This window comes from Podarcis cretensis, assembly GCF_951804945.1.
Source record: "Podarcis cretensis genome assembly, chromosome: 16".
NCBI classification, from domain to species: Eukaryota; Metazoa; Chordata; class Lepidosauria; order Squamata; family Lacertidae; genus Podarcis; species Podarcis cretensis.
Window position 1 is genome coordinate 30,966,546 of NC_137186.1, and position 26,117 is coordinate 30,992,662.

The following is a 26,117-nucleotide window of genomic DNA, read 5'->3' on the forward strand; positions in this document are numbered from 1 at the left end:
ATCAAGTGAAGCCAAACAGGCCAAAATCACACACCAATGCATTTGCTCCTTTTTCTGTAATCACTTGTCCCAATCTCCTCAAAGGCTTCCTTTACAGCTTCAGGAAGACACAGGGGGTTGCAACACAGCCCTTAGTCCTGCAAGGAGCCAGTTGTGAGGAACAAGCAAAGTAAGCAGTGGCGCAGTTCGATTAATTTAGGACCATAGATTTTGAATGGTCTTGTGTGGGACCAGGGTGGGTTGTGGGAGAGTCTTTAGGTAGTCAGGCAGGAACAGTCCTGGTTGAAGAGGGGAGCAGAAGTGCATCTAAGTAAATACACACCGTATTTTTCGCTCCATAAGGCGCACCTAAAGGGGGAAATCAAGGGGGGGGGGAATCAAGGGGGGGGGAAATCCCCCACCCAGCCCCAAAGAGCAAAGAAGCCAAGACAGCGAGCGGGATCCATCCCGTTCGCTGTCTTGGCTTCCCCTTTAGCCGCGCGCAGCCCCTCCAGCCGGGAGAGGCTGCGCGTGGCTATGGCGATTCTCCCATCTCCCGCAAAAGCCCACAGGAGCTGCGCACCCTTTAAGGAGTGCGTGGCTCCTGCGGGCTTTTCTACGAGGAGGGAGAAGGGACTGACTGGCCGCGTCAGTCCCTTCTCCCTCCTGGGGAAAAGCCCGCAAGAGCCGCACGGAACTTGTGTGCGGCTCTTGGGGGCTTTTCCTGCCTGCCTCCCCCCTGCATTCGCCCCATAGGACGCACACACATTTCCCCTTACTTTTTAGGAGGGAAAAAGTGCGTCTTATGGAGCGAAAAATACGGTAATTTTAAAATGTGGTCATCTATTGCGCCTATCTTTGAGGACCCCGTTCATTATCAGTTCTTCGTCCCTTCCCCCCATCCCCACAGCACAACTGAAAACAAACCATTGGCATCTTCATCATCCAGATTCAGTTTGATAAACCAGACATGAGTACTTTCCACTCTACTGTCAGTGAGTGTGTGTTGAGGGATAGGTTAGAAAGTTTCATAGCTCAGTGGTAGAGCATCTGCCCTCATGCAGAGGGTCCCTGGTTCAATCCCCAGCATTTCTAGGCAGGGCAAGAAGAGACCCCTGCCTGAGAACCTGGAAAGCTGCTGCCAGACAGTGCAGATAATACAATCAAGTTGAACGGAATTTGTTCCGGAAGTCCGTTCAACTTCCAAAACATTCAGAAACCAAAGTGTGGCTTCCTATTGGCTGCAGGAAGCTCCTGAAGCCAATTGGAAGCACCGTCAGACGTTCAGCTTCCAAAAATAGTTCACAAACCAGAACACTCACTTCCGGGTTTGCGGTGTTCAGGAGCCAGAACATTCAAGAACTAAGCTGTTCTTAGAAAACCAAGGTGCAACTTTACTGTTAGAAAGGCCAATGCTCTGACTCAGTGCAAGGCAGCTTCCTCTGTTATAGGGATATTTAAGTAATTGGTTTCCCCATGACATCTATGATTTGATCAATGGGGGGAGGGGGGAGGGAAAGCACAGCAAAGTTTCAAGAGTGCCATAGTTGGGTATATAATTCTGTAAGGGAAACAGGAATATTTGTCTTTTCTTTCTTTCTTTCTTTTTACTTTGCCCTACTTCCATAACCCAATAACATTACTATCTGTACTTCATTTCCCTCTGATCTCAGAGTTTGCAATCACCTACTTGCAGAACCATGTACTGTATATACATAGCCTGCAAACTGAGGATGACACTCCATGCATCTGATTCTAGTCTACAGAAACCTATGCTACAATAAACTTATTATTCAGAGTTTTATGTTGTGAACCGCCTTAAGATCTACGGGTATAAGGCAGTATACAAATTTTCTAATAATGATGAGGAGGAGGATAGCAGCCACTATTAGGAGTCTTCTAGGGGACGCGGGTGGCGCTGTGGGTAAAACCTCAGTGCTTAGGACTTGCCGATCGTATGGTCGGCGGTTCGAATCCCCGCAGCGGGGTGAGCTCCCGTCTTTCGGTCCCAGCTCCTGCCCACCTAGCAGTTCGAAAGCACCCCTAAGTGCAAGTAGAGGTAAAGGTACCGCTTTATAGCGGGAAGGTAAACGCCGTTTCCGTGTGCTGCGCTGGTGCTGGCTCGGCAGAGCAGCTTCGTCACGTTGGCCACGTGACCTGGAAGTGTCTGCGGACAGCGCTGGCTCCCGGCGTCTTAAGTGAGATGAGCGCACAAGCCTAGAGTCGGACACGACTGGCCCGTACGGGCAGGGGTACCTTTACCTTTACCTAGGGGAAGAATACAGCTTTTATGAAACTATGGTTGGTCACCTTGAGCCCCCCAAAACTATCAGACATAAATGACTATGGTGAACAGATAATTAAGATCTTTTCCAAGCCTTTTCAGTGGTGGTACCCAAATTCCTTCCTATACATATTTTGTTCTCTTCTGACAAATGGCATGGAGCAGCTTAAGGTGTCAAGAGCCTTAACCAATGTTCTGTCTGCTAGCGCAAAAGTCCTAGTGTCAGGGGAAGACAAGGATAAAGGTGGCCCACTAAAGGAATCCAACTCAGTTTTCCACTACCAAAGTTCGCAACAGCTAATTCTTGTGCAATCTGTTGCACACTATTTTGATGATGTACCTGCTTTTTCCCATGCATAACAACATTCCCTCAGAGCAACTATACCAACAGGCGACTTTAACATAGTACTGCACTGGGTACAACGCAGAGTGATAGTTGGCCCAGTGGCAGGGCTAACTTCAGCTACTTTTCTTTCCACAGATTGAGGAGGAGGGCCCAACAAGCAATGACGCAAGCATGTAAAGGCACCATGCATATTGATGGTGCTTATATAAACAAAGGGAACAGTGTTCTCCTGTGATCTGTGAACAGGGCATAAGATAGACATGACCTCCTGAATAATGATCCCCTATAGCGTTACTCCACTGCTCACTTGAATGTTGTTGCCTGAAAATACAGAGCCAATTTTGGAGACTACAGTGCCAGCGACTGTATCTCACTGGAGCCCCAGCCCCACCCTCCAGCCATGTTTGGTTGAAGTACTTTTAAACAGGAACTTCTGATGCACAAGTTAAGCAGGCAAACTTTTCCCTGGCACAGCGGTAGTAATAAGCACCTGCTATGCCAGCGTTTCCCAAACTTGGGTCGCCAGCTGTTGTTGGACTACAATTCCCATCATCCTTGACCACTGGTCCCGTTACCTATGGATGATGGGAGTTGTAGTCCAAAATCAGCTGGAGACCCAAATTTGGGAAACCCTGAGCTAAGCTCAGGTTGCAGTTAAGCCCTGGAATATGAGGCCATCTGAAGTAGAATTTATGGCTTTCAAATGGAAGACAGTCATATGTTGTGGCGTCACTGTGTTGTCACGTTAGCAAGTGACTCATGAACAAGTCCTCAGTTACACAGTGCCTGAAAGTGTCACCAATCAGGGCAAGAAATGGTTTCTGCCAGCTTTCATCCCTTCCCAATCCTCTTTTGTTTAGCTGATCAATGATTTTGAGCGAGAGGTTCTAAAGTCACAGGGAAGAGGCACTGCCTGTCTTCTTCAAGATAACTATTTCCTCTTGCATGTCCAGCCACAAATTGAAAACCAATCTGCAGCAAACAGAATTAATTGCTTTTCTTTATAAACACACTCTCTCTCTCGTCTTCTGCTTCATACATCTGGGTGATTCTGTATTCAGTTCCAGGCAGCAAGCCTCTTGTCTCAGAAGCACTTTTGATGTAGACAGTTTTGATTTCCTTTCGCTCATCAGACCTTTGCTCCTGCTAAAACCTGCTTTTTCCTTTGTAATAGTTCTGTCCGTTTTTAAAGCACCGGTTTGGCTTATATAGTCTAATTACTGCATCTTCTGTTCAACCCTGATATATTCTACCCCCTGCCCCCAGGAAGCCACCTTCTGTGAGGAGAATAGGGAAAAAGTGTGCTGGTTACAGCTTTTGGGAGGTATTTGACGTGAGGCTCTCCAAAGCAGTAACTTTCACAAACAACGACACACACCTCTAGAGTGATGACAGATGACCAAGCAGCGATTCCTTCTCTTTGGGGTTGGGATCAGTCTGGATTGCTGCTCAGAGGACAGGTGAGTAACTAGGCATCTTGGGTCCAGGATACCTCTAACCTCTTATATCCCTGAGGTCTACAGGAGAGTCACTGTTGGTGGTTCCTCAAAGCTCCGATGAATGACTCATATGTACCAGGAGCCATACTTTTAGAAATGTAGGCTCCATTTTATGGAACTCCCCACCGGCTGAAGTCAAGCAGGATCCCACTCTGTTGTTATTTCCAGGCATTTAATCAGAATTCATTTTAAACAATCTTTTCCCTTTTCCAAGTGCGGCATCCCTTGCACACAGTTCGGATGAAGTACAGGCAATTCCCAATTTAAGCAGGGGTTACGTTCCAAGGCACCACATGTTTAGGTGAAATTGCATATATTTGAAAAGATTCCATCAACAGTATCTCTGAAAAATTTTACACGTCACTTGGGAAGACAGGTGAACTAATGCCAGTGTCGAAGCAATGATTCTTCGACATCAACTTCGTTGGACTGGTCATGATGTGTTAGATGCCTGATTATTGTATTCCAAAGCAACTACTCTACAGTGGAACCTCGTGTTACGGACGGGATCTGTTCCGGAGGCGCATCCGTAACACATAACTGACGCAAGCCGAAGTGCCGCATCTGCGCATGCGCGTGGCGTGATTTACCGCTTCTGCACAAGAGGCGAAACCCGGAAGTAACCCGTTCGGGTACTTCCGGGTTGCTGCGAGACGCAACACGAAAACACGTAACCTGAAGCAGATGCAACATGAGGTATGACTGTATTCCGAACTTACACATGGAAAGTGTAATGCTGGTGGTCAACAAAAGAGGTTTAAAGACTCTCTCAAGGCAAATCTTCAAAAATCTAGTATAGACACAGACAACTGGGAAACACTGGCCTGCGAGCGCTCCAATTGGAGAACAGCCTTTACCAAAGGTGTCATGGGCTTTGAAGACGCTTGAACTCAGGACGAAAGGGAGAAACGTGCTAAGAGGAAGGCACGCTTGGCAAACCCTCACCGTGATCAACTCCTGCCCAGAAACCTATGTCTCCACTGTTGAAGGACGTGTGGATTCCGAATTGGCCTCCACAGTCCCTCACAGCCTCACTGTTAAAACTGTGTTCGTGGAAGACAATCTTACTCAGCTACGAGTGATCACTAAAGAAGAAGATAGCTTTTAATAAAACAGCAGTAGCAACAAGCTTGGACCAAAGGCAGTGGACTTTTCTGGCACTAGGCTCCTCACACCAGCCGCCCAGAAGGCCAGCTGTTGACACTTCTTGTCTCTGCTTTAAACACACACACAGCAAATAAACTGAAGGCTCCATGTTCCTCTTTTCAAACAAGGCTGAATTCCTTATAGAGCTGCAAATCATTTCCTCAAAAGAAATCAAGGCTCCAGGAAGAATCTTAGAAAATATAGGTGACTCATTTCCTGGCAAGCCAAACAAAAGAGTTTTGGCAGGGTCCTGGAAAAACTGAACGGGAAAGCAGGAAGCAAATGAAAATTTAAATCTTTAATGGAAAAAACACTGTATCACAGAAATTGTCCTGCTACAATTTTGTGTCAAGGGGACTTGATGTTTTCTTTCTTCATAAACAAGGTGGTACTGTGATATAAAAAATTATTTTCTCAAGCAAGAGATCCTTACTTCTTGCCAAGGGATGTCAGTTGAACAGTCCAAGCAGCTGAAGTAAATACTCCAATGTGTCTGGCCAGGGTGCTGCTATTAGGATGGTCTGTGGGTGGATGGAATTCGGAGCCAGTCTTTTAGCAGCAATCCCTGTTGCTCAGTCTGCAAAGATCATTTAAATATTCTAGGCTGGCTCCCAGGGAGGGTGTGGTCTGTACATCGGAAGTGAAGGAGTAGGACTGGCCACATTATTTGGGCAACCTTCGCCAAGAGGTGGTTTCACTGCTTTTGGACCAGGTAGAACATAACAGTAACCCATCATTAGCAACTTCTGGTGCCCAAAAACCAGTTCACTCCTTTTGCTCCACCCGGCCAGTCTGGGGGAGTAACGAACCACAAAGCTTGATTCAGTATTATGTTAGAATCAGCACTCATCGTTTGTTTCTCCCAGAGGGGACAAGGCAGAACAGAGAGGAAGCGACTAAGCAGCACACTGCTTGTTCAGAGTAAGCCATGGTTTATTACTGACTACGGTTTACTGTTACATGTGAACAAGGCCAATGAGTAAAAGCAAATGTAATCAATGACTGTCTAGCTAGCGTCTTTCTTTTATTACAACTTCCTGCTAACAGCGAGCCCTTTCGATTGATTTCCTGCAATCCAGACAGCTAGAAAAGTTGCACATATCTGTGCCGGTGGTGGTGGGGATGCTTCTTTTCTTTACCTATAAATATAATTTTTGAATTATATGAAAATAGAAATACATATATACATAAGCAAACTTGTCTCCATTGGACTATAAACTGGCATTTGGCATTCACTTAGCCAATGCTTCTAAGCAATGTGGGGCTCCAGGCACACCTTAACTCTGCCCATATTTAGCAGAAAGGGCAGAATGCGCATTGCACAGAAATGCACTCGGTGACTGCTGGGCGGCCATTTTTGTTAATGAGGATAGTAGGTTTAGGAGGGGCTAGCTTCAAGCAGAGAGAAGGCTCAAACTGCTCCTTGCTGACCGATTCCTCTCCAAATGGCATCTTCTAGTTGATTCTCCTCCTAAGCGTCACCCCAAAGGGTCAAAAGCATTTGGAGGGAATTTGCAAATGATAAAAAGTGTGGGCAAAGGAGTCAGCAAACCCTCCATTCTGGTCCCTGTGCTTCTTAAAGTGAGAGGCCATTTGTCTAACTGTGTCCTAACTGGGCTGCAACCTCTTCATGCTGCACATCAAAAATGAGGGGGGACAGTCGAGCTTCGATTTGTGCCCGCAAGCAGAAGTTCTGAACCGAACTGATGCAGATCCCTCCATCAAACCTGGGAGCTCGGAGCTGTATTCCTAATAGAGAAGACACTGGACAGCTGCAGCTCTGTTATGATCCCAGAGCCCACAGAGAGAGAAGGGGTAGATGCTTCTAAGCAGCAGTAAGGTTGCTCTCATACAGTGCAGTAGGAGGTGTGGAATGGAGGGAGGCTGCTCAGGCGGTGTTTACAAATTAAAATTGGGAAGGCGTAAAGGGTTATGTGTCTCCTGCAACAAGGGTACAGCGCTAATGCTCTCGCCGCCTCCTCTGAAATCTGGCAATTACCCATTTAAGCCGGGAATAGAACCTCACTCATTCATCTGTTTTTAGCATCCTCTCGTGTTCTGCTGATAAATCTACTGAGCAACAAAGCATTAAGAATCCTCCTTGAATTAGGGAGCACCCCAGCTCGCTGAAAAAGCAAAACGGTTCTTCCTGAGAAGGGCTCGAGAGAGAAAGAGAAAGGGCAAAGAAATCTGACTTAAACCATGTTAGGAAATTGTTTTGAACTGGTTGGGTTTGGGTTTCTTTGCCTGCTGCAGGGGAGATGTACAACTTGGGCTTTCTCTGTCCAGAGTCCAGGCTTGGTTACAGTCGGGTTTTTGGTCCCTACCAGGAGCTGAAGTCCCCAAAGCCTGTGCTCTTCTTCTCTTTCTTTGCAGCTGTGCTGGTGGATGGACCATCATCTTCAGCCACTCGCTTCCTGTAATGGAAACCACACTGGTCAGGGCTCAGGCTGTGAGCCTAACCCCACCCACCTGGGGAAATGAACCCCAATGAGTTCAACCGGACTTCCTTCTCAGTGCATGCAACAAGGATGGAGGGCAGCCCTTTTTATTTACATATTATGCCCCACCCATCAATCCAAAGAGCAACACTCCTCCCTCCTCTTGATCCTCACAACCATCTTGTGAAGCAGGTTAGGCTGAAAAAGGGTGGCTGGTCACTCGGTACTGTTCTGTTACTGAATAGGGTGTGTGAATCTGGGCCTCCCCAATGAAACCACGGGGTGGGTGTGGCTTTCCCATGAACACATAAAGCTTCTGTATAGTAAGACGACTTGTTCACCCAGTCTCGTACTGTCCAGTGGAGCATCTGAACACTTGCGAGTCCTCCAGACGTTTTGAACTACAACTCCCATCAGCCACAGCAGTTGTGCTGTGTGCCTAATGGGAGTTGAAGCCTAAAACATCTGGAGGGCACCAAGTTGGCAAATGCTGGTCTACTCCATCAGCAGCACGGTCTCTGGAGTCTCCCACAAAAAGTCCACACCTGAGATTCATTTTTTAGCGAGATGCTGGGGATTGAACCTGCCGCCTTCAAAACGGAAAGCTTAGGCTCTAACCCTGAGTCTCAGTCCCCATTGCCATCTGCTCAACAGCAGAGTACTGAGATCTTCTCTTGCTCAAAAAAATGAAGAACCTGAGGTACTGTTTGCTTTTTAAAAATTATGTATTTCGTAGATTTATATCCTGCTTTTTAACTAATAGTAACAATAAAAATCTGACTGGGCTGCTCCAGCTACTCTGGGAGGCTTCCAACAAATATAAAAGCATCCAATATTAAAAACTTCCTGATACAGGGATGCCTTCAACAAGTTGTACAGTCATTTATCTCCTTGACATCTGACGGGAGGGTATTCCACAGGGACGTGACTCCTGCAAAGGCCCTCTGCCTGGTTCTCTGTAACTTTAATTCTTGCAGTGAGGGAACCACCAGGAGGCCCTCGGAGCTGGACCTCAGTGTGGCTAACAAGTCTAGGTGGGTGTTGGCCTTGAACTGGCCAAGACCCCCCACCAAAGAACACCAGCTGGCCTTGGAAGCCCCAATGTATTGCAAAGCTGAGGCTGCTCTCGTCTCACACTCCGTCCTGCTCTTAGTGCCTTTGCTCAGGGAGCAAGCAGTGCTAGGTTACCCAATGGGCAGACTAAGTAGATGCTTCGGGCACCAGCGAAGCAGGAACACACACACAAATTGAGAAGTTTTTGAAAGGATTTAGTATATATATATATTTTAAAAAGCACCAATGTGGATATCATGGTGAAAACCAGAACTTTTTTAGACTTCCTTATACTCCATTGCGCCATCTTTTCCCATTTTCCCCTGTTCTTTTTTTATCATTATGTATCCCCACCGAAACCAAACCGAAAAGGAAACCAGGGGGCCATGCTCCTAATGCAGATTTAAAGACCGCGATGAAATTGGTACAGCACAAGACTCTTAATCTCGGGGTCATGGGTTCGAGCCCCACCACACTGGGCAAAATATCCCTGCATTCCAGGGGTTGGACTAGATGACCCTCAGGGACCCTTCCAACTCTACAAACTATTCTATGAATAATAATAATAAATAATAAAATAATAAAATTTTATTTATATCCCGCCCTCCCCAGCCGAAGCCAGGCTCAGAGTGGCTAACAACAGTAAAAGTAACACAGTTTACATAAAATCACAATCAATTAATTAAAATACATTCTAAAATCAGTTCATTCTAAAGTCAATTCTGAATCAAATTGATGGCAACCATTGGGCTAGAGTTCTGTGAGGATTGCCAAAGGAGGGGGTCAGGCTGTGCCTTGGGCAAAGGCCTGGTAGAACAGCTCTGTCTTGCTGGCCCTGTGGAAAGATGTCAAGTCCTGCAGGGCCCTAGTCTCTTGTGACAGAGCATTCCACCAGATCGGGGCCACGGCTGAAAAAGCCCTGGCTCTGGTTGAGGCCAGCCTAACTTCCCTGTGGCCTGGGATCTCAAAGATGTTTTTTTTTTTTTTTGAAGACTGTAAGGTCCTCTGTGGGGCATAACAGGAGAGGTGGTCCCGTAGGTACGAGGGTCCTAGGCTGTAAAGGGCTTTAAAGGTTAAAACCAGCACCTTGAAATCAGATCCCACCATGGGTTGCGTATAACACGAATGCATATGCATTTTGGCACACGCGTCAAATCTCGTGTCGTTTCAAAAAAGCAAAAAGTTGTCTTTCCGTTTCTCATTGGGTTCATTTTGAATTACAAATGGGGTATCATCATCTTTTCAGTGCTTGGGAACTCTTGATCTGTGTGCAACGCTGGCTTCCCTAGGAAAGGCAGCTGCTAAACCCTTCAGCTCCCACCACCACCCACCCCTGCTATTCCTGACTCCTCCTGAGGCTGCCACAATCTCCTGCTCACACTCACAGTCGTCTAATGACTATGTGCCCAAAGGGGGGGCAGGCCATGGACTCCGAATGATCCTCCCATCAAGCTACACTCTCCCCTTTTAAAAAACGGAACTTAAGACTGGAAGAGAGGAGTGAAAGAGAAGCACGCCAGAGGAGCCAGACTCCCTGCGAACAGGCATCAATTATTTCCCCTCCGCATCTTCATGGCAAACCAAGACTGGAGGAGAAAAAGCAATTTTATACTCAATGGGCTCCTGGCATGGCTTCGTATCACAGGCAAGAAGCAACATCGGTCAACGAAACATCACACCTTCGCCTCAGGCTGTTTGTCTTCAACTGGTGGGCCCTAGTCTAATCTAAAGTGGATCACACCAGGGTAACTGCCATCAATTCACTCTCGTTCACTCGCTCAAGTTTTTCCCCTCTCTCATTCGCTCGCTTTTCATTTTTTAAGGGAAGGAGAAAGAGGCAGGAGGAACTTTGGTGAAAATGGGCTCTCCTCTGCAAACCTCCCCAAGCGTTCCAGGCATTTTAATACTTTGTAGTGATTTACTGGGATGAACCCTTGAGCCAACACTATCATGAGGGAAAGGGGAGACAGGGAGGCCCACCCCTTCAGCTTCACTCAGCTGCCATTCGCCTCCTTCCATCCATAGATGGGCATCTACAGCGATGGAGGAACCATAAGTCCTAGATTCCCAACTTGCTTTCTTTTAAAAGTATGTTTCAAGTGGTGAGACCGCTGTTGCACTCAGCTCCTGCTTTTGGGCTTCCCATACACACTGGGTTGGCCACTGTGAGAACAGGATGTTGACTAGGTGGGCCAATGGCCTGGTCCAGCAGCAAACACTTTGGATGTAGCGTTAGCAGCAGCAGCAAGGACAAAATGCACTACTCTAAACATGGTGGGAACGGCCATCCCATTCAGGACACAAATTGGCTGAAACCTAAATGGCCAGTTACATCTCAGATACAACAGATACTTCAGATCAGGAACGAGCAACCAGGGAACCTTTGGCCTTGCTGATGCAAGTTTAATCTGGTGTCCAACCACATATGGGCAGCCACAGCTTCTCTGTCCCAGCTAGAGATCCTGTGGTCTGAATATGGGACAAAGCACGTGCTTTGCCCCGACCTAGCCACTGTGATCCACACGACGGTCACCTCCAGACTGGATTATTGTAACTCGCTCTACATGGGGCTGCCCTTGAGACTGACCCAGAAACTCCAGCGGTTGCAGAATGCCATGGCGAGACTCCTTACGGGGTCTTCGCTACAGGATCACATTCACCCGGTGCTATACCAGCTGCACTGGCTCCCGGTAGAGTATAGAATCAGGTTTAAGGTGCTGGTTTTAACCTTTAAAGCCCTTCACGGCCTAGGACCCTCGTACCTTCAGGACCGCCTCTCCCGGTATGCCCCACGGAGGACCTTAAAGTCCATAAATAGCAACACCCTAGAGGTCCCGGGCCCTAAGGAAGTTAGATTAGCCTCAACCAGAGCCAGGGCCTTTTCAACACTGGCTCCGGCCTGGTGGAACGCTCTGTCTCATGAGACCAGGGCCCTGCAGGATCTGATTTCTTTCCGCAGGGCCTGTAAGACAGAGTTGTTCTGCCCAGCCTTTGGCTTGGAGTTGATTTGATTCCCTCCCCCCCTTTCTTTTTCCTTTCTCCTCCTGTGATGAGGCTGCATTTTAATGTTTTAATGTTGTATTTTAATCTTGTTTTTAAGTTGTATTCATTCAACTTGTTTTTATTATTGCTTGTTAGCCGCCCTGAGCCTGGCCTTGGCTGGGGAGGGCAGGGTACAAATAAAATTTATTATTATTAGTAGTAGTAGTAGCAGCAGCAGCAGCAGCAGCAGTAGGAGTAAAGCTTGCGATACGAGACAGGCAGTGTTCATATTTTGTGCGCTTGAGAGAAAATAACCTTCTGAGTCAGGGACTGTGCTGAGGAGAGCGGCAATGAGGAGGAACGATGGGAGCCTCCCCCTGCTCCTGATCAGGATCCTAAATCTTCCCAGGAGCAGAGGAACAGTATAGATTTGGAACAGTGGTTTGCAGGGGGACATAGTTCAGAAGACCGAAGAACTGGGTGGTGAACAGCTAGGACATGGGTAGGCAACCTAAGGCCTGTGGACCGGATGTGGCCCAATCGCCTTTTCAATCCGGTCTGCAGACGGTCCGGGAATCAGCGTGTTTTTACATGAGTAGAATGTGTCCTTTTATTTAAAATGCATCTCTGGGTTATTTGTGGGGCATAGGAATTCATTCTCCCCCCCCCCCCAAAAAAAATACAGTCCGGCCCCTCACAAGGTCTGAGGGATGGTGGACCAGCCCATGGCTAAAAAGGGCTGCTGACCCCTGAGCTAGGAGAAGAACTGAAAGAGAGAGTTAGCAGATTCACTTTTGCTGGAAAGCGTCCATCCGCTCAGCCCAAGGTCAAGGAGAGCAGATAAGGAGGCAGCTCAGAAAAAGCACAGTGCTTTTGGGATCAGGTTGCAAGACGCAGAAGTGACGGGGGTGACTAGGGGGGAAGTGGGTGGCACCCTTAATTGAGATCACCTTCATCCTATGAATGGATTCTTTGTTCTCTCGCTGTGCCCGTTAAACTTTCTAACTGGTAAGAGACTCCTATCGCTTTGTTCTGCTTATCTACTGCCGGGGGTGTGGGGGTGTGGGAGCCGAGTCCCTGAAGCCTGACAGCTACTCACTTTCACTGCTTTACTCAAACACTACTGATATAAATCTAATAATAATAATAATAATAATAATAATAATAATTACTCTTGTCCCCACTCGCCGCCTCCTGAAAACACTCCCATCTCCAACACCTTCAGCTTTTGAAGGTTGCACATGACACCCTCCCTGATATCCTGGAGAGTGTGCTGCCAGTATACAATAAGGTAAAGGTAAAGGGACCCCTGACCATTAGGTCCAGTCTTGACCGACTTTGGGGTTGCGGCGCTCATCTCGCTTTATTGGCCGAGGGAGCCGGCGTACAGCTTCCGGGTCATGTGGCCAGCATGACTAAGCCGCTTCTGGAGAACCAGAGCAGCGTATTTATCTACTTGCACTTTGAGGTGCGTTCAAACTGCTAGGTTGGCAGGAGCAGGGACCGAGCAACGGGAGCTCACCCCATTGCGGGGATCCGAACCGCCGACCTTCTGATTGGCAAGTCCTAGGCTCTGTGGTTTAACCCACAGAGCCACCCGCGTCCCTGAGTTGACAATACTGGGGGCTAAAAGGCAAACAGTCTGATCTTGCCTACGTAACAAAGATGCGGAGCAGTTTCACTTCTCAAGTTCAGTCGCACAACTCACGCTGCAGCTATGTTGATGTACTTCCCGACACCCTCCCGGTACGTCTTCGGAATGTGCTGCTCCTTCTTTGGGACGACGACTTTGGTCTTCTCCTTGGCTGCCTCCTCCTCTTGCTGGGCCTTCTCTCTCTCTTTGGCAACCTTTGAAGAAAAGACACAAGAGCAGGTAAGGTCGCAAAAGGCATGATATCAAACAGACCAGAGGGTCATCTATCTAGATATCGAGAGCCAGTGTGGCGAAGCAGTGAGCGTGCTGGACTAGGACCTGGGACAGCAGGGTTCAAATCCTTCCACTCGGCTATGAAGTTGAGTGGCCTTTGGCCAGTCACTGCCTCTCATCTTGACCCCCTTCACAGGGTTTGCTGTGGGGGAATTAAATGAGGAGTGGGAGAACCACGCCTTCAGCTCCTCGCAGAAGAAGGTGGGATATAAATGCAGAAAATCAACAACTAAAATAGTCAAAAGATGGGATCGCCTGCACTTTTTATGAGGATAAAATGGAACAAAGGGGGCAGAACTATGTACGCCACCTTGAGCTCATGGGGGGGGGGAGGCAGGTCAGAGAGAAAGGTAATCAGAAAGAAGCAAGTAAACTGTAAAACAATCTTGCCTAAAGGGCATGTCACGCCCAAGTGTTGTAAATAAATAAAATCCGATTAAGTCAGGTTTTCTTCAAATTCAAAAGCGCAGACACAACCAAACACACGCACACAGAACTAAGGGCTGCCTAGGGAGGTATTACCGTATTTTTTGCTCCATAACACTCACCTTTTTCCTCCTAGAAAGTAAGGGGAAATGTCTGTGCGTGTTATGGAGCGAATGCCTACGGATGGCGGGGGGATCTGCTGCAGTCGTGAGCAGAGGATCCATGGTTCCCCTTCCTTCCCTCCTCCGTGGCTCGCTTTGCTCGCTTTGAAACAGCAAAGCGGGAGAAGAGCCACTGAGTGGGGAGAAGAGAGGGACAGAGAGCCTGGTTACAAAGCACGGATCCACATGGATCCTCAGGATTTTTGCACTGGGTCACCCCAAATTCACCATCAGATCACATAGCATGTCCATGGCTACAGCTTGCACAAAAAAAAAACACCACGCACCCACTGTTTCCTAGGGCCACAGTGGTGCAAAAACGTGGTTAGAAAGTATGGATCCACATGGATGCGCAGGATTTTTGCATTGGGCTACCCCAAACTCACCGTCAGATCACATGTCTGTGGCTCCAGCATGAACCACAAAAATCATACATCCACTGTTTCGTTTAGATTTTTTTTTCTTGTTTTCCTCCTCTAAAAACTATGTGCGTGTTATGGTCGGATGCGTGTTATAGAGCGAAAAATACGGTAAATTAATTTCCTGCTTGAGTAGCTCTCTGTGCTAGCCTGCTTATGTCCCAAGTTTCCATCATCACCTGAGCATCTGCTTCTTCGTATGGATCAACGAAAACAGTCGTCGACATGATTTTTATTTCTTCCTGGGGACAAAAGGAGACGAGAGGGTGGGTTAAGTATATGGCGCACTCCACGGATCAGTGCCACCGCTCCTGAACTTTGGGCTTAAAGTGTGCTCAAGCGCAGGAGTGCCGGAGGACAATGAAGTCGCAAAGTTCAGGCGAGTAACCTGTTGCTGCAGGTGACGCTACCTTGGGGCGGTCTGTCTTGGGATCACTCTCCACGTTCTCCATTGCTGTCAGTGTCTCAAAGCCACCGACCACTCTGTAAAAGAACAAGAGACAATCTGAGTGGAGGGATAAAACAAAGTGGGGAGAAAGAGGGGGGAGGAACGCATCGTTCCAAAAGCATTTGCAACATTTCGGTCACTTTCATAAAGCTATCATTTAATTTAAAAAATTTTCAGCTATGATCCTTTTCTTTTACTTCTTTATTTTTCTTTGTTCTTTTTTTCTTTTTTCTGAAATCTTATCTTTCATTTCACTCCTTTATTGTGAATAGCATTTTACAGAGGTATAAATAACTGTAAATATGAAAAGAGGCAAAGTATTCTCTAATTTTTTTCCTTGATTATATGTATTTTTCTTTTTCTTTGTATTTCCTTTTGTTGTAAATATGTATGTTTTCTAATTTGTACTTAATAAAAATAATTTAAATTTTTTTTTTAAAAAAAAGCTATCACCTTAACGCGGACATTGTGATTTTTTGTTGTAGGCCGACACAACTACTTTCGCTTTTCCATTATTTTAGATTTTCATTATGTTGCATGTATTTTAGTCGCTATCTGGAAGCGGATTTGAACACTGGAAAAGCGACACAAAGCCTCTCTAAATAAAATTTGTAAAAAATACCCCCAGGGAGCAGCAACTACCGCAAACTTTGGCCATCCAGCAGATGGAAATAATCCTGCTCAAGTTTCTGTTTGAATGATACATGGTTCAGTCCTCTGCTAGTCAGGATGAAAACACAAAGTTCAGTGGATAGGGTCCTAATCTCTTCTTGACCAGGAAAGGGAGAAGACTTAGGGGTGTTTCCACCAAGCTGTTTCACAAATGGTTTCTATGTGCTTTAGAAAGTTCACAGCAGCAGCTCCTTTTTATGACGACGCTTCAAGCTGACAGCAACAGAAGAAGCCTTTACACGACGCTGAAGACACAAAGCTCATCCAACAGATGTGCTCTACATTTTTAATTGCCCCCAATTTAAGTCCTGAAGCCTTCTCTCACAAATAAACTCAAGCTTTCTTATTGGGGATCTTTATTTTAACTGGGCTTTAATAATCCAAAAAATCCAGAATATCACATGCTGGCCGCCTCCAAAAAAGGGGGAGGGGGGAAACCCTTTTTAGGACCCAAATCAAGCAACCCCTCCCTCAAACCCCACTCTTCAGAAACACATGGTTGAGTGTGGACTAGAGGCCTGGTCTCCCAGGACCTGGTATGACACTCAAACCACTCCACCACATGGTATTCATATTCAATGGTATCAATAATATTATTAATAACAATGATTCATATTATTACTAATTACCAATTCTGAATGCTGTTATTTGTACAGCTGCCAAAAGGAAATGCACCACTAAGGCCAGGCCTTGTCAAGGCCCCAAAGTCTCTACGCTTATCCCTACATTCAGGGAGAGACCTTCGTCTGCTCTGCTGACATCTGTGCCTGAGACATTTTTCCTTCCACTTGTGTGTTTTTCTCTCTTGCTCCTAAATTATATCAATTAAGCAGCTTGCCATATTGTGCTGGCTGGGGCCCAAGGCAAAACACAGTTTCCTGCTCAGGAGACAATGCAAAATAAAATAAATAAAGTCTCTGGAATGCTTTAGGGAGAGAAATGAAAACACAGAGCAGAAGGAAGGGGGGAAGGGGACTTGCCTGAGCAAGAAAAATCTACATGTCCGCTTGGCAAATCTGTGTTTACCGGGGGGGAAAGTATTTTAAGATGTTGATCGGAAGTATGGCACCCTTTATAGCTGGAGGAGCCAAATTCTGAAGGTTGATATTAGGGCTGCCTAGAACTCAAAAGATTCGTTTGCAGATTTCCAGTGCGTGCAGCAAAATACATAATGCACTGCGACTATATGGAATTAGCCGAGATGACTGGCAGAATCCGAGACCTGGGAGAAGAGAAGGTTGAAGAAGACTGGAAGAAATTTAAGATTTATTTTAAAAAGCATTGTAATTTGGTTGAATGTTAAGAAGGATGCTAGATCATAAATAATTGACCACCACTAAATTAGATGGAATTAGGATGATAAGTAGATCGAGGAAAATATAAACCATTTGGAGAACGATTAGACTATGTTTAAAAGAATGGGACCTAGGAATATAAATAAGTTGATAATTTGCTGGTTAAAATTTAAGAAGATGTAAGTGGGAGCGGGAGATGTGAGGGAGTCCAAAGAGGTTTTGAAAATATGTCATGATATATGCTATATTGTTGATTATTTTTGCATTTGTATTCAAAAATTTTTAATAAACATTTATAAAAAATAAAATAAAATACATAATGCACTGCATTCGTTATGCAATGACCCATCAGCCTCAACCAGCATGGCTAGTGGCCCAGGATGATGGGAGTTGTACCTTTGAAGGTGACCCGGAAACTACAACTAATCCAGAATGCGGCAGCCAGACTGGTGACTGGGAGACCATATAACACCGGTCTTGAAAGACCTACATTGGCTCCCAGTACGTTTCCGAGCACAATTCAAAGTGTTGGTGCTGATCTTTAAAGCCCAAAACGGCCTCGGTCCAGTATATCTGAAGGAGCGTCTCCACCCCCATCATTCTACCCGACCACTGAGGTCCAGCACCGAGGGCCTTCTGGCAGTTCCCTCACTGCGAGAAGCCAAGTTACAGGGAACCAGGCAGAGGGCCTTCTTGGTAGTGGCGCCCTCCCTGTGGAACGCCCTCCCACCAGATGTCAAAGAGAACAACAACTACCAGACTTTTAGAAGACATCTGAAGGCAGCCCTGTTTAGGGAAGCTTTTAATGTTTGATGTATTACAGTATTTTAATATTTTTTTGGAAGCCGCCCAGTGGCTGGGGAAGCCCAGCCTGATGGGCAGGGTATAAATAATAAATAATCAATCAATCAATCAATCATCATCATCATCATCAGGTCTGCAGGGCCACCATTGACCCATCCCTGGTTTACATGCCCATGAAGATCACTGGGCGAACTTGGACCAGGCATGGTCTCTCAACCTGACCTACCTCACAGGTTGTTGTGGGGCTCAAAGGAGGAGGGGAACCACGTAGGGCACTTTAAGCTCCTTGGATGAACAGGCAGCATATAAATGCAACAAAGCATTGTGGGAACTATGGAAGCTGCCCCATACTGCATTAAAACACACTGGTCCATCTATTTCAGTACAGTCTTCCCCAGGGGTTGCCAACCTGGTGCCCATGGGCACCATGACACATGTAAAGCCTCTCACTTGTGGCCCTAGGCAGGAATGGCACACTCCAAGCTTTCATAAAAAAACAACAACAAGAAGTCTCTAGTCCTTCTAGGAAGTAAGTTATGGGGCAAAAAGTGCAGGTACCTCATAAGTGATTTTTGTGATTTGAAAGTGAGTGTGATGTGGCCACGTTACAGTGGTGCCCCGCAAGACGAACGCCTCGCAAGACGGAAAACCCGCTAGACGAAAGGGTTGTCCGTTTTGGAGGCGCTTCGCAAAACGAATTTCCCTAAGGGCTTGCTTTGCAAGACGAAAATGTCTTGTGAGTTCCTGCGGGTTTTTTTCCCTTCCCCCCCTTTTTCTAAGCCGCTAAGCCGCTTATCAGCTGATCAGCTAAGCCGATAAGCCGCTAAAAGCCGCTAAAAGCCGCTAAAAGCCGCTAATAGCGCTAATCCGCTAAGCCGTCAATGGGCTTGCTTCGCAAGACGAAAAAACCGCTAGACGAAGAGACTCGCGGAACGGATTAATTTCGTCTTGCGAGGCACCACTATATATATTTTTCCTGGTAGTGAGGTATGTTCCCTCTTGTTGTTAGATAGCAGGACCATTGGGGGGGGGGTGTAAAATAAATATTGTGTGATCTCTACAATGTGGACCAGCAGGACATAGCTGACTTCCCATGTTTTCCAGTCTCTAAATCGACCACTGACACACACCCCTTCTCTTCTCCCACATACATTTTGGGCTGGCTTCCAGCTTAAGAGAAACCCAACTGGTGACATGCAAAGCCAATCTAATTCTTAAAAATAAAAAGCTGAAATACTGTTCCAAGGGGAGGAAGCGGCTTTATGGTTGACACAAGAGGCAACCTGCACGGCTGGCTGGGGGCAAAGGGGGCTTCATGATTATCACAAGGGCCAGTGATAATCAGCACTTTGCACAGCCAGCTCCTGCTGGTAAAGCAAAGAACTGCTTGCCCCGAGCTTCATTCTCTGTGGAAGGTTGTAATTCTGACCCACAAGGAGGTGAGTATGGACCTACAGGAGGGTCATTACAAGAGCAGCTCATGATGTAAGAGCATGCCTTAATCAAGATTTACTCTTGTACAGTGGCAAAGGTAAAGGTAAAGGGACCCCTGACCATTAGGTTCAGTCGTGGCTGACTCTGGGGTTGCGGCGCTCATCTCACTTTATTGGCCGAGGGAGCAGGCATACAGCTTCCGGGTCATGTGGCCAGCATGACTAAGCCGCTTCTGGCGAACCAGAACAGAGCACGGAAACACCGTTTACAATTCCACCGGAGCGGTACCTATTCATCTACTTGCACTTGGCGTGCTTTTGAACTGCTAGGTGGGCAGGAGCAGGGACCAAGCAACGGGAGCTCACCCCGTTGCGGGGATTCGAACCGCCAACCTTCTGATCGGCAAGTCCTAGGCTCTGTGGTTTAAACCACAGCGCCACCCGCGTCCCTTGTACAGTGGTACCTCAGGTTAAAAACTTAATTTGTTCCGGAGGTCTGTTCCTAACCCGAAACTGTTCTTAACCTGAGACACCACTTTAGCTAATGGGGCCTCCCGCTGCCGCCGCACCACCGCCATGCAATTTCTGTTCTCATCCTGAAGCAAAGTTCTTAACCCGAGGTACTACTTCCAGGTTAGCGGAGTCTGTGACCTGAAGCATTTGTAACCTGAAGCATCTGTAACCTGAGGTACCACTGTACAGGTAAAAAAAAGAGACAACCCACAAAAAGGTAAAGATGTGAACATCACACATACTTCCTTAACCTACTTATCTCCCACCCCCTGAATTTGTGACTGTGACTCATAAGTACTATGGTACAGGAGGGCTATTTTTAAAATTTTTTATTTTAGTGACAGCATACTGTTGCTTGTAAACGTTCAAACACCATTCATTACTGCCAAGGTAACATTATCGAACAAATGGCAGGACCACCCAGACTACCATGCCCCAACCTCTTTTCCTTCCTGCACGGGACAGTTTCTTTCTCTTATATTCACGTTCCGGGTCATATTTTCATTGAAACCACCACAGATCAGGGGTAGCCAATGTTGTGGCCCCCAGATGTTGTTGGACTCCAGTTCCCATCAGCCCCTGCCAACATGGCCAGAGAGGTCAAGGGCGATGGGAACTGGAGTCTTGCCCCACCCCTCCAGCCCTGAGAGCCTTCATAAAGGACCTGCTTCCATAAGATTTTGGAGGGGAATTTCTCAACTTTTGTGTTGGGGCATAAAAGATTTCCAGGTGGAACTGACAGGTACTAATGTCATCAGATCTGGGGATAGTTTTGGATATGAAGTTTTGGATATTTGTACTGAACCTACCAGTGCACTTTGATAAACAGATGAGCTGCTCAGTGTTAACTTATTTTCATACGTTATTCTATTTCTATTTCCTTATTTAACAAACGTATCAATCACTTCCTAGCACAAAGCTATCAAAGCAGCGTACAAGATAAAAAACACAAGTTCTGACAACAATAAAATAATTCGGGAGGACTCTAAAACTGATAAAACAATCTCTGCTAATTGTGAAAACGCTAGTGCAATGTTAGCAGATATTCCATCAAAGACAAGGCTATACCTCAGGGAAAGCCTTTTTAGAACAGAAACGTCTTCAGCGGATGCCTAAACATCATGACATAAGGTGCTGGTCTGATTCTGGCTGGTCACAAATTCCAAAGAGCTGGAGCTACAACACTAAAAGCCTGATTTCTAGTACAGGCTAAGAGAACCTCTGGGATCTAGGGTACTCTCAGTAACTTCCCTTCTGCACAGTTTCCCATGAAGGGACACATGGAGCAAGGTGGCCCCTTACATACTGTGGCCCTGAGCTTTTCAGGGCTTTAAATGCCGAAAGCAAAACCTTGAACCTCCTGGTAGTATATTGGCAGCCAGGGCAGCTCCCTAAGCAGGGGTGCTATCTGGTGTCTGTCACTGAATTCTGTGCAATAGTGATCCAGAGCAGACTCCAATGTATAGTAAGCAGAGTAAAAACTTAAAACACATTGCATGATTCCCAAAAAATAGACCAGAGGCAATTGTATTTAATCCAGCAGAGCTTTACTGCTACTGAAGGCAAATGAGCATAATGGTCACAAATCCAATACATTCAGGATTGGCACTGTACGTAAGAAATCCAGTTGCAGCAGAACTTAACTTAAACTTACAATAACTTATAACAAGTCTAAACCTTAACACTATAGCATACTGTGTACAGAACACCACACCAGACAGAAAAGAGATAGAAAGAGGAAAGTGAAAACCAGGCTCCTTCTGGCCTTTTTATTATAGTCAGTGTGACCTTGACAGAAGAGATAATGGAACCAGTTTAAGCCAGCTGTACTCAGCTTCTCTGAAGGAATAACCCAAACATCATGAAGTTTCTGCTTGTTTCTTTCACACAGAGAAGCTTCCAGAACCCTCTTGAATGAATTAGAATAGGAAAGATCTCTACACATCAGATCAATACTTTCTGCACTAAGAAATGGAAACTGACAGTGTTGACAGGGGAGAACCAGCCAATCAGCTAAATGCTGCATTCTGGTTTGGCTGCAGCTTCCGAGCCAAGGGCCAACGGAAGCCCCAGCGATGCTCCAGTGATATTTTTTATTATGGACAAGGACCTGGGAGACCAGGGTTCAAATTCCCTGAAGCTCACGGGGTGACTTGGGGCCAGTCACTGTCTCTCAGCCTAACCTCCCCTTGCAGGGTTGGTTTGACGTCAAAATGGAGAGGAAGAGAAGCTTGCACGTCACCTTGAGCTCTTTGTTGAAAAAATGGGGTATAAATGCAATAAATAAATAAACGCGACATCATTTAGACTGGTGCTCTGTTTTGTTTTCCATGGGAATCGCTTTGAGCGAGGGATGCGTTTTCAGAAAACGTGGCATATACCGTATTTTTCGCTCTATAAGACGCACCAGACAACAAGACGCACCTAGTTTTTGGAGGAGGAAAACAAGAAAAAAAATATTCTGAATCTCAGAAGCCAGAACAGCAAGAGGGATCACTGTGAAGTGAAAGCAGCAATCCCTCTTGCTGTTCTGGCTTCTGGGATAGCTGCGCAGCCTGCATTCGCTCCATAGGACGCACACACATTTCCCCTTACTTTTTAGGAGGGAAAAAGTGAGTCTTATAGAGCAAAAAATACGGTAAATAAAAATCACAAGGACTCTTGCTCAAGTCTCCCTTTCCCCAAAATCTGAAGCCAGCACCTGCTGATTCACTGGCCCGTTTTATTCAAGCCAACGGTAGTGCTACCTCGCCATCTGAAATATTATGCCAGGCTTATCAAAATGCAGAGGTCCATTCAGTGTGCCAAATAAAAGCACTTTAATATGGAAGTGGAAAAATCAATGGATGCACAAAGAGGAGATACTGCTTGTGGCCAGCAACCATCAGAATGGAAACCATTTCTCAAGATTTTCACTTGAACCCAGCTGGGTGGGATGCCGGGGCCCATATATCTGTTCATTCCCACTGCATCTGAATAGCACCATTTTCCTAAGAGTACTGACACCCCACCCCACCCTGCCCCTGTGCGCAGGGGCTGAATGAAGACCTAGGGGTCGAAATGGGGTCAGAAAGGGCCTGGAGCTGGAAAACCGGTTTACAAGGTACAGCGTGAAAAAAACGAATTAGGAACTACAAGCCGCAGAAATAAAGAGCATGGGCATATACAGAGTGCCCCTTCCTTGCTGATGGGAAACCTCTGCATTTAATCAGTGTGGGATACAGCAGTAGTCTCAGAAAATGCTGCTTCACTGCTTTAAAAAAAAGGGTGTACAGCTGCTATTTGCTTTTTTGTGCTAGTTTTAATGCATATATGTGTCTGGTTTTTGGTTTAAAATATTGCAAGTCACTTTGAGTTGCCATGGCAAAAAAAGCAATGAACAAAATTAATCATCACTATCATTATTAATTTTATTTATTTATTTTTGTTGTTTGTTTCAAAGAACATTTGTTATGTTCTTCAGAATTTGGGCTGGGCTCAAAGATGACTTTGTAAGCTCCTCAGGGGGTCAATGAATGCAAAAGTATGGCAAGACCTGATCTAAGGAGCATATGTGGGTTGATGCCCTTTTATGCTCACAACCCTCTTGCAAGGCAGGCTAGACTGAAAGGCAAGGAACGAGCCCAAGGCTCTCCAGTGGAGCTATTGTGGCATAGCTGGAGATCAAACGCAGGTCTCCCCAGTCCTAACCACTCTAACTACACCAGCTATTCCTCTGCTGCCCAAGTACATAGGAAAACATGGTGTATGTTGCAATAAACTTGTTTCTTTTACCTTCCAAACACTGTGTGTTTCCTGTCCAGGTATGCACAGGATCGGAATGTGATGAAGCTGGAGAGAGGGAAAAACAGACAGAACAGACCTTACAAACCTGCAATAGAACACATTAATATTTCATATATATATACTCTCATGTCTGGTTACGCTGCCGTTTCTACGGGGATATATGCTCAGTATTTATGACTCCTGTTATACAAAAATCTCCAAATGGGTCCGAACTACAATGTCTAAAACTCCTGGTAGAGGACAAGGATCTAGAGATCACACTAAGGGTGGCCAAATTCTGTGTGACTGCCATAAAACTTAGGGAACAAGCTGTACTACCAAAATGATTAAGGTTTTAAATGACAATTTTAGGTTATATTTAAGTGAGCAAGATTTAATATATATATTTTAACTGCCGCTATATCTGTATTGTCTCTGTTATACCCAATTTCAATTCAATGTATTCCTGTTTTGTTTTATGATTTTCCTGATATTGTAAGTGAGCCGGAACTGGCCTATGACCGTAATAATAAAATTCACTTATATATACACACACACACACACACACACACACAACCTGGAGAATTTCAAAGACAGAAGCCAGAAGGCAAAAAATTAGGGGAGGGCTTCCCCATCCTGGTGGTGTTAGACTACAACTCCCATCAGCCCTAGGCAGTGTGGTTAATGGGTCGTGGATAATGGGAGTTGTAGTCCCAACCCATGGTAAAACGACAGATTCCTCACAAGGATTCTACGTTTCCATTAACAGCCTTTCGGGTTGCTTGCAGAAAAATTAGAATAGCGCAAAGGGCAAACAAGAGGATTAAAGGCAGTAACAGGATCGCGTAAGCCTTAAAAACAGCTAAGAGAGGCTGTGAAGGGTGAAACTGTTAGACCCAGCCCCAAGCTTTTCACAGAATTCCGCATGCTCCTTAAATGGGTTTGAGATAGAGAAGAGCCAAGCGACTACTCACAACTGGGACTTGTTATTGTTGGGTCCGGTATTAGCCATGCTGAGGACGCCACGTCCTGTGTGGGACAGGTTGGGCTTGAACTCATCTTTGAATGGCTTCCCCCAATATGACTCTCCCCCTGAAATAAACATTATTATTATTATTATTATTACTGTAAGTCCACACCTGGTCACGCCAGTCCCAAACACACAGACACAAGATAGGTCAAAATGCCACAAGGAAAGGCAGCACCATACAGAGACAAGCCGCTGGTCCATTTAGCTCAGCACTGACTCTCCCCCAGAAAAACCTGCCTGGCAACTTTGCTGACACCAGGTTAGAGACTTATGTTTTTTTCTGCCTGGGCTTTTGCTATTGCTTTGTTACAAGCAACCTCTGCAGCTGTTATGAGGGACTGTTTTGTAAGACGGGCAACTGTCCCCAGCACACCCAGCCCAGCCAGGAAAAGCTTTTCGGAAGTGCATTTCTTTATTGGCAAAGCACCAGCTGCCTAGGTGATCTACTTCTGCAGTCCCACGCTCCAATCCAGACAGTTGATTCCCCGCCCCCCATTTTTTTATTCATTTTATAATACAACTAAACAACACAAACAGAAAAACAAACAATACAAATTCTTGTCTTATCCTTATTTTTTCTAAACATTGTTAGGTGGGCTTCCCCAAGTCCTCCCATCTGATTTTCATTTTACCTCATCTTTAGCAGTTTACATATATCATAATTTTAAACCATTTTTTAAAATCACGCTTACTTTTACCATTAAAAATCTTCACATTTTATCACTTACAAATAATACTATTTTAAAATACACTATCTTCTACTTCTAAAAGTATATCCACTTCCAAAGCTATTCTAAGATTTAAATATTAACATATTTTTTCAAATATTCTTTAAACTTCTTCCAATCTTCTTCCACCGTCTCTTCTCTCTGGTCTCGGACCAGTCTTCTCTCTGGTCTTCAGTCCAGACAGTTGAAGCAACAGCGTAACTAGGCCCCTTTCAGCTTACCAAAACCCCCTTGTCTGAGGCGGTCTGCGCAAACTCTCAGTGATTCCAGCTAGTCCCATCGCTTCAAGCCCTGCCTTGTGTGTAGAGACTGCGGAGGGGAGGACAGGAGACATTCCAAAGGCATGGCTCTCCCGGAGACCACGGCAGCCTCTTCCGCCTCTGAGATTCCCTGCAACTCTTCTCCCACCTCCTTTCTGTCCTGCCTGTCTCAGGCTGCCTGGTCTCTTCCCCTTGGGTCCCCACTTCCACCACTCCCACAGCACTTGCCTCATGGGTGGCACAGAACCGCACAAATTGTGGGCCCCTTCCCCATGATTGTCCTCATGCTCGCCTGCCCGCACATCCTCTCCCCTGCCTGCACGTTCCCCGACTACTTTGGACTCCTGTCCATCCCAGACATCGGTGCCATTCTGATAACATAAGGATCGGCCAGAGCCAGCCCAGTCATTAGGCAAGGTGAGGCTGCTGCTTCAGGCAAAAGAAGTCTCATAGGTGGCAAACCCACAGGTGTCCGTCCGTCCCCCACCTCTTCCAGTGGCAAGAGA

General features: G+C 46.1%; 1 protein-coding gene across 1 annotated transcript in view; it reads right to left on the reverse strand.

The window, feature by feature from the left end:
* Positions 1-5,532: 5,532 nt before the first annotated feature.
* The window catches only part of PPIL2 (peptidylprolyl isomerase like 2), a 78,269-nt gene continuing 57,684 nt past the window's right edge, over positions 5,533-26,117 (reverse strand). Inside the window, exons 15-20 of the mRNA XM_079956830.1 lie at positions 24,568-24,685; positions 23,603-23,659; positions 15,074-15,146; positions 14,843-14,905; positions 13,439-13,578; positions 5,533-7,671 (exon numbers count right to left, since the gene is read on the reverse strand). Of these exons, the coding sequence (XP_079812956.1) occupies positions 7,578-7,671; positions 13,439-13,578; positions 14,843-14,905; positions 15,074-15,146; positions 23,603-23,659; positions 24,568-24,685 (545 nt within the window). The 3' untranslated portion in view covers positions 5,533-7,577. The remainder of the gene's footprint in view (positions 7,672-13,438; positions 13,579-14,842; positions 14,906-15,073; positions 15,147-23,602; positions 23,660-24,567; positions 24,686-26,117) is intronic.